The sequence below is a fragment of the Lipotes vexillifer genome, unplaced genomic scaffold, assembly GCF_000442215.2.
Source record: "Lipotes vexillifer unplaced genomic scaffold, Lipotes_vexillifer_v1.1 scaffold789, whole genome shotgun sequence".
Lineage (NCBI taxonomy): Eukaryota > Metazoa > Chordata > Mammalia > Artiodactyla > Lipotidae > Lipotes > Lipotes vexillifer.
The window spans coordinates 58282-67611 of record NW_006778055.1 but is presented as its reverse complement, the minus strand read 5'-3'; the positions used below and the strand labels follow the sequence as shown (position 1 = coordinate 67611).

The window sequence follows — 9330 nt, the reverse complement described above, 5'->3', positions numbered from 1 at the left end:
CCTCTCACTGTTGTGGCCTCTCCCTCTGCGGAGCACAGGCTCCAGACGCGCAGGCTCAGCGGCCATGGCTCATGGGCCCAGCCGCTTCGCAGCATGTGGGATCTTCCAGGACCGGGGCACGAACCCGTGTCCCCTGCATCGGCAGGTGGACTCCCAACCACTGCGCCACCAGGGAAGCCCTTTATAGCTCTTATGTCTAGTGAATTTTGGAGATAGGAATATTGTAATTTTCTGAGAGAATAAAAGATTTGTGGAAAGTTCTGAACAAAATCTAGTATATAATATTAAATGTTGTGATAACCATCTTCAAAGAGATCTTGGAACAGATAGTGTTAGCTAGCATGGAAGATTTCAGTTTTCTCTGTTGCATGGCTCACCACAGAAGTTTTGGTTGCAAGACATGGGGCCAGTCCTAGAGAGTTTGGACTTGGAACTAGATGTACTCACTAGAGGAAAATTTGCTGGTTAGGTGAAGAAGTCTAGCCTGACAGGATATTCAGTTATCTTGAGAGAAACTGACAGGTGACTGGTCAGTCTGAGGAGCTAGCTAGTATACAGGGCAGAAAAAGGAGGAGCCTACAGGGAAGCAATATACTGACGTGTGGTAAGCAGACATGTCAAGAGGAAACAGGAAGCCAGACCTAAAGCATGGGGTTTGAAGTTCAGAATCACATCTCAAGAGGCAAGGATGGAGGCATGAGAAAATCAGAATTCCAATCCTGAAGTCATTGATGTGCTGGCTGTTTATCAAGATCAGGACAGGAAACTGAGTCATAAGATAAAACTTGATCTCAAGAAGAAATCCAGTTACTAGAACTGGGACATAAAGTAGAACTATAGGAGCAGCCAGATCAACTTGAGTATAGATAGCAATCATGACTTCCCTCTTCAAAAAGGCTTGAAATCTTTCTAAAACTGAGACAGGGCCTACATGTTGGTATTAGTCACTATAGGCAGACATTTAAAAAAAATCTTCTGGCCATAATAAACCTGAGGGATTAGAGTAAGTTTTCACTTTAGGACTGGTATTTAAGGCAACAAGAATATAATTCACTTTGGTTTTAGTTGAGTTTGAGCAGTCATTTTCACTATAAGCAACACATACATGGGTAGAAAGAGTTACACCTCAACAAACCAAATTGGTGGAACTATAAAGAGGAAGAGTATGAGAAGATTCAAAATGTCACACTGAAACACCTTTAAAAGACTGTGCTGTGACTCATAAAAGCAGTAGTGATTTGATCAGCCTGATAGTTTGCTGCTTTAAGGAAAACATTTGTCAACTTTATATTCAAGAACCTGGCTGGAGGAAAGGAGATTTTACTTTTGATTTATTCACTGTCTAGATATGAGAATTCCTTGGGTCTGTTAGTCATTCCTTCCTAAACAATAAATAAATGAGATCTTTTAGAAATATCTAATTAATTCTCTAGGTAAGGAAAATTATTGTAATAATACACACTTGCTAATAGAACTTTGAAAATAGTATGTTAGTAAAAAAGTTAAATGATCATCTTAAAATCCTGATCACATATTGGGCTGGTCAAAAAAGTTCCTTTGGGTTTTCCGAGATTCTTATGGGAAAACCCGAACGAACTTTTTGGCCAGCCCAATATTTACTTCTCAATCACACCCACAAAGATTATAATCACCATCAGAAGAGACATCTTTGAACATGAAGTCCAGTGTTAAATAGCTATAATTTCACAAATATTACCCCATTCTTCAAACTAATAATTTCAGTTCCCACTGTGGACTTTAGATTCTAATTTATATTTTATATTAAATATATTAGTCTCTTCCAACAAAAATGAAATAAGCAAGTATATTATTATAAAGTAGGAGCAATAATATAAATTTACACATTTTGTAACTTTAATGCACAAACCAGCCCTTTTGGTTTGATAAGCAGCAGTGGATTTTTAAAATTTCAACCAATACAGAATTTTATGTCCCTTTAAAAAAGAAAAATAAATAAATCAGTAGTACTAGGGTATTTTGTACAGCCAGGGAAAGATATGCTGACACAGCTAGCATTGAGGATGTGGTGCTGGGATCCTATTGGTACACATACCTGTCACTTCCCTTTCACCTTTCAGAGCCACTGAATTGCTGTTGCTTGGCCATGGAAACTCATTTATTTCCCATGCTGGCATCTGGCCTTCTATAGCTTAATGAACTTAACCACCCAAGACAAACGTATATATTTGTTCTCTAAATGACTTCATGGCAGCCATTTGAAGGCAAGTGAGGCCCAATCCCTGAACTCCTTGCTTTCTTTAAATAACCCATATATATTTTGTATGCTCCCTTTGTTCTTTCTGGCTGCCCTTAGGCCCCAAATCAGTTAAATCATGTGTGTTTTTAACAAACACACTTCAAACTGGCTTTACTTAAATCTAAGAGACATGATCATAGTCAAATTTTCCAATTCTAAAATATCTTAACACCTAACACCTTTACCTCTTCATCTTTCATGGTCTTAAGATGTTTTGGCATAGGAGGGAAAATGTCTGAATGAACTTTGCAGTTATAATAAGAAGGGCTCTATATGAAGTGAAAATAAGAAAAATTACTGCTGTGATATCACATTATAAAGTGCCATGGAAATGTAAATTATTACATTTTATATTATTTTAAGGTCTTGGTGTCCTGCACTTGTGGAACCCATAACACAAAGTAAATCACCTAGGTATACAAAGAAGGGTCCATGTTGATGCTAATGATACTTCTGATAATCTCCTCACTCAGTTCCTAGACCTTATTACTCCAGTGAGTTCTACTTTCTCCTTCTGTTCATGATCCAGTTCACACTTCTTTGACAATAGAGTGCCATCTCCAGAGTCTCAGTCTTTCCACCTCTCCATCTTTCCTTCTTTATCATTTTCTTCACTCTTTATTGTCTATAGTCTCTTAATCTTTAAGCACAGTCCTAGAAACACATTCTTTCTGCCCTGTCTGGATGCCAAAATGGACAGTTTCAATGATCTCCTTACTGACATCCTATATTTGTTCACGCCCTTTACCTGGCTTGCCTTCTAATTTCCTTCTATTAAGTAAGTGCAAACTTCTGCTTTCTCTGACAGAAAACAAAAGGTTTAGGTGACTTCTTAGAGAAAGCACTTAAACATGTGAATATATTCTATCATAAATTCATCCTTTTCTAATTCATTGGCTAACAATGACTCCTGGGGCCTGCCATTCCCAATCTATGTTTAGAACCAGAAAAGCAAACTTTGGGAGAATATAGCAAAAAGAGGTTCTATTTCCTAGTACTTTATTAGAGATCTCTAGAGGAGTGAAAGGGATTGAATAGCTTTTCGTAAAATATGAGATTCAGATTGGTAGCAACAGAGAAATCATACTTTGTTACTAATCACAGAATACTGGATTGGAAAATCAATGTTCATTCATGTAATTTTTATTTGTTACTAAACATCATATTGATTGGTTAAATATGCTCACTTGACTAGCCATTTAATATCCTTCCTATTTACATTTCATCTTTCTATTTTTTTTTTTTTTTTGCGGTACGCGGGCCTCTCACTGTTGTGGCCTCTCCTGTTGCGGAGCACAGGCTCGGGACGCGCAGGTCCAGCGGCCATGGCTCACGGGCCCAGCTGCTCTGCGGCATGTGGGATCTTCCCAGAACGGGGCATGAACCCGTGTCCCCTGCATTGGCAGGTGGACTCCCAACCACTGCACCACCAGGGAAGCCCCATTTTTCTATTTTTATCTCATATCTCTAATGAATTTCTTCATAAAATCCCAGCAGCTGATGTCTGCCCAGCCAAGCCATGGCTCATTTTTTGGACCTGTGCAGTCACATTAATACAAAGCAGAATGCTCTTAGTTCATTATTTACTGTCATTCTTAGTATAATTACAGAAATCTCTTTGACTTTTCAGATCATGGGCCACGTCAGTTTGTATTACTGGTACTTAACTGATTGATCCTGTTATAGGTTCGTCCAACTGAAATGTGATTTCTGTTAAAGCAGGCTTGTAGGATCTCTCCCTTCCTAACTTCTCACAGCAGACTTTGTCACATTATCGTAACTCAGAGGACTTGTAAGCTTCTCATTTACTTATTACCGTATAGACTAATGGTAAATGCACAGGTCCTCAAGTTAGACTCCTTGTGTTTACATTAAAGTTCAGCCACTTATGAAGCTGTGGGACATTAGGGAATTAATGTATGTCTCTGGGTTCACTGTGATTACCTGTAAAATGCAGGTAATAATAGCACTATGTCATGTTATTGTGAGACAGAAATGAAGTAATTCATGTAAATATCTTAACCTGATGCCTAATACATGGTGAGCTCTCGATAAGTGTAGGCTGTTTTTATTAGTGGATGCAAGCTAGTGATGCTGTAAAAGCTTTCAGCAAGTATTTCTTTCTTATATAAAGAACTGCCATTAAGGCTGCCCTAATTTTTTTTAGATTACATTTACCTATAGATTACTTACAGGTTCAAATCTACAGTGGAAATAACTTTTTTTATTTTTTACTAGTTTTGGAAAGATGTTTTTAAACCAGTTCCTTAGAAGACTCCTATGTGACCCACACTAGTAAAATATACCTTCAGTTGCCTCCTCTGTCTCTAGGCAACAGCAGTGTGAAATAGGTAAACAAATGAGTGTCCTTGTCTGCTTAAATTTAATCTGTTAATCATGTTGTATTATGGCTCTTCCCCAAATTCTCCCTCCCCGTCAGGTAACATTTCTTATTATTAGGAAGAGGAAGTTCCTTAACATATTATTTCGACAGCATAATTTACCCAGATGATGGTCATTATGATGATGCTTTATTTTTTATTTTTTGATTTTATTTTTTTTGATGATGCTTTAGATTCATTTAGAGTCCACCATTCAGAGAGGAAGAATAGCTGGCCTACATTATTCCTCATACTTATTAAAAATTGCTGCATTCCCATTTGTGAGTTTGTTGAACGACTGGGTAGCATACCTCTTTATAAACATAAAATGGAGAGTAATAAATGAAAACACTCCCTAGCTATACTATTGATTTAATTGTTTATTAAAATAACTTCATATTGGACTTGTATTTTACTCTTAGAAAATTGGCAAAGTGCTAATATATTTAGTTTAACTGGACCAAGTACATGTCTTATTTAACTTTGATTCCCCAGCACAAACTCATTTATGAAGAATAAATGCTTGGGAATTCCCTGGTGGTGCTGTGGTTAAGAATCCACTTGCCAGGGCTTCCCTGGTGGCGCCACGGTTGAGAATCCGCCTGCCGATGCAGGGGACACAGGTTCGTGCCCCAGTCCGGGATGATCCCACATGCCGCAGAGTGGCTGGGCCCATGAGCCATGGCCGCTGGGCCTGCGTGTCTGGAGCCTGTGCTCCGCGACGGGAGAGGCCACAGTGAGAGGCCCACGTACTGCAAAAAAAAAAAAAAAAAAAAATCCATCTGCCAATGCAGGGGACATGGATTTGAGCCCTGGTCTGGGAAGATCCCACATGCCGCGGAGCAACTAAGCCTGGGTGCCACACTACTGAGCCTGTACTCTAGAGCCCGTGAGTCACAATTACTGAAGCTCACACACCTTAGAGCCCATGCACCGCAACTACTGAGCCCACATGCCGCAACTACTGAAGCCCATGCTCTCTAGGGCCCATGTGCTGCAACTACTGAAGCCCACATGCATAGAGCCCCTGCTCTGTATCGAGAAGCCACCGCAATGAGAAGCCTGCACACCGCAACAAAGAGTAGCCCCCGCTTGCCACCACTAGAGAAAGCCCATGCGCAACAATGAAGACCCAACACAGCCAATAAATAAATAAAATAAAATAAAATAAAATAGAATAAACAGTCGAGAATACTGGACTTTATTTAAAAAAAAAGAATAAATGCTTATTGAAGCAAATTAATCAGCCAAACAGTAGACAAATGAAAGTTGTGGTTAATAAGATGGGCCAGATTGAAATACTATTCTTGTTGAGAAGCTTACTTTAATCACCTTCTTATTTTCCAGCCTTATATAATCATGTATTAAAGTGATAGAATATTTCTCATATTGAGAAAATAATAGTTTTGTATTATGCTGAATCTGCCTGGGAATAAAATAGACACCTTATCAAATTCAGTGGAGGTGTCATGAGAATTTATACCTAAGAGTTGTTGTGGGAACACATTTAAATTTTTAAAATATGCAAGATTTTTGATATTCCCACTATTGTTTGGGAATAATGCAGTTTCAATTTATAGAATTGCATCATGTATTTTAGGGCTGGAGAGAAACTTGGTAAGTCCTGCATTGAACCTAAAGAGAAATGCATTGCAATAAGTTGCTCATTCAAAAATCAAACAATGCTGTGAATAATGTTGATCATCTCTACTGGAGGAAAAACATGGTACACGTTAAACACATTACTTATTATATATTTATTTAACAATCTTGAACTTTATTAATATAATGTTTTGTAGTATGTATGCCTTATTTTTTTTCTTATAGTTAAATGTCTGAATCCTGAGAAATTTCAGCATGCTTTGGTGAGAGGAACAGTCATTTTCTTATTTTCAAAAAGATGCAGGTACAGACTGTTTTTGACCAAAAGTTGTATTACTGACCAAAATTCAGCAGTCTAGTCTGGAAAATAAATGAAGAATTCTGCTGCTGGTGAGATGAATACATAGGTAGAGGGAGGTGAAGAATATAAACTACTTAGCAGCCTTAAACTTTCTCTTGACTTTAAGTGCTAGAGAAATATCAATGTTATCATTCCCAGAAACCATTCATTTAGAAATGGAAATTAGAATAGATGGAAAAATACAGTGTTGGGAGTTACCTATCAGGAAACAAAATGGATGTGTGTGATATCTACCCACTCTCATGGTGAGGGCCCTGTATTACACTTACTGTCTAAAGCTTACTGTGCTGAAACTTTCACAGCAAAGTTTCCAGTTTCTCATAATGACCTCTAAGTGAAAGTGAATGAAGTTTAGCTACCAGGTATGTGCTTTTGGAACAACACACGATGGGACCTTTTTTTTTTAACTTTATTTTTATTTTATTTTATGTTTTGGCTGCATTGGGTCTTTGTTGCTGCATGTGGACTTTCTCTAGTTGCGGCAAGTGGGGGCTATTCTTCATTGTGGTGCATGGGCTTTTCATTTCGGTGGCTTCTCTTGTTGCGGAGCACGGGCTCTAGGTGCACAGGCTTCAGTAGTTGTGGCTTGTGGGCTGTAGAGCACAAGCTCAGTAGTGTGGCACATGGGCTTAGTTGCTCCGCGGCATGTGGGATCTTCCCAGACCACGGATCGAACCCATGTGCCCTGCATTGGCAGACGGATACTTAACCGCTGCGCCACCAGAGAAGCCCACAGTGGGACCTTTTAACGTTGTTTCCAAAGCTATTTTCTTTGGAATACTGTTCTGTGAGATTTGGTAGAAAAAGAATCCCATGATCAGAATGTTTGGGAAACACTGAATATTTTATCCCCATGTTATACATTCAAAATGTATATTTTTTACATCAGACATAAAATTCCTAGAGTAAACAAAAACTGAAAAAACAAAACAAAAAATCCTGCTAATTCGATTAATACAAGTTTTTCACTGAACACTGGTGAATGTTTTTGAGGCACTGGCTGATACTGAACACAGTCTTGGGAAGGCTGATCTAAGGAATTAAAATTCTGTAAATTACGAGGAAAACACTTTTAGGTGAGAAGAGATACATACGGTAGGAGACTTCAGTATTCTGTATTTCTATTCGGGAAATTGTTCTTATTTGATCCCTTCCACCCTTGATCCTTTTTCCTTTCAGTGGACTCTGTAGTAGGGATAAAGAGAAAAATGTCATTTACTACCCTAGAAGAGCTATTTACTCTACTGTAAATACAGTGGAGGCTGGTAAAAAGTGTGTTGATAATAAGACATATTAGCTTAGGTTCTCTTGGTAGCAAATAAGAAAAACTAAATCAAAGTTGGATATATGAAACCCAAGGGCAGAAATACAGCCAGGCTCAGGAAAGGTCTAGGAAGCAGCTATATCATTTCCAGTAATGTGATCGCCGAACTGCTTTTCAACAAAGGGCGTCTTCCTAAGCAAACATTCAGAATGTAGTCTAGAGATTCAAAATGAACTCTGCTGCTGGTTGGAATTAAAAAAAAAAATATATATATATATATATATATATATATATACACACACACATATATATACACACACACACAAGCATGCATATATACGTATGATACAAAGGAAAGAAAACATATATAAGTGGATGTTTTGTTATTACAACATGCATGCCAGGCATTGGTGACCATGGGAAGTCACCCCCGTGTTTCTGAGCAAGACAGCCTAACACTCATTTTTCCATTATCACTGTTGCCCAGAGTGAACTTGTCAAAGAGATACTCCAACCATTCAGACTTCCAAACCCCTCCACCCCGCATCTTGCTACTCATACTTAACCAATAGTATTTGCATGATTAATGAACATAAACATTTCAGGTGAAACTGAAGACTCCCTTTATTTTAATCCCTGCGCAATCCCATTCCCTTCACTTGTTCCCCAGAGGCAACTGCAATCATGATATTCAGGCTATGGTTCTATACTTTTACTATGCACATGCACCCACATTCACCAGGGACCCCTACCTCACCCCACCCCACCCCAGTCTACCCCCATATACCCACATTATTTATGAGGAGAAGACTGATTTTGTGTTTTCCAGGGCCCCATGGAACACCTTCTCCCTCCCACTGTGGATATCCTGAGCTGCATATGGTTGGGGTATGGCTGTGTTCAGAAACTCCTGCATACCTGTTTTAAAACTTAAAAAATGAGATATTTGCCCACATGAATCAACCAGAGACCTTTATTTATTTATGAACCAATAACTTTATAGGAAGAAACGGAAAAACTGGAAGAAAAAAACTTACGTGATAAAGTCCAGGAAAAGAGAGTCCTGCACTTGTTGCAAAAAAAAACACAAAAAAACTTAAGTGAATTTCTTCTGCAAGGGCACTATTGCCGTCTGCATGGCAGGCACGGCGACCAGGGCTCTGGTCACCCCGTGGCTCTGGGGAAGTCCAGTCCAGGCTCAGTTCTTCTTGTCGCTGTCGCCCAGGGTGAGCTTGTCAAAGAGGTACCCTGCCAGGTCGACGTCCGGGGCCCCCATCATGCTCAGGGTGGTGACATGACCCTCCAGCTCTCTGATGAACGCCACCTGCTGGCTGAGGTAGTGAGTTGCCAGGAAGTGGTGCAGGTGGGGGGTCGCTCTTGTCGGTGGCCAGCTGGTGCAGGTGGAGCAGGCTGTGGTTCACGAGCTTCTCCAGGAACAAGGTGC

At 39.4% G+C, this 9330-nt stretch overlaps 1 protein-coding gene across 1 annotated transcript in view; it reads right to left on the bottom strand.

Annotated features, from left to right (window-relative positions):
• Positions 1-9084: 9084 nt before the first annotated feature.
• LOC103079928 (ferritin heavy chain) overlaps positions 9085-9330 on the bottom strand; it is a 635-nt gene continuing 389 nt past the window's right edge. Inside the window, 2 exon segments of the mRNA XM_082930911.1 lie at positions 9085-9255; positions 9257-9330. The exon segment at positions 9257-9330 is cut by the window's right edge and continues 187 nt beyond it. Of these exon segments, the coding sequence (XP_082787037.1) occupies positions 9085-9255; positions 9257-9330 (245 nt within the window).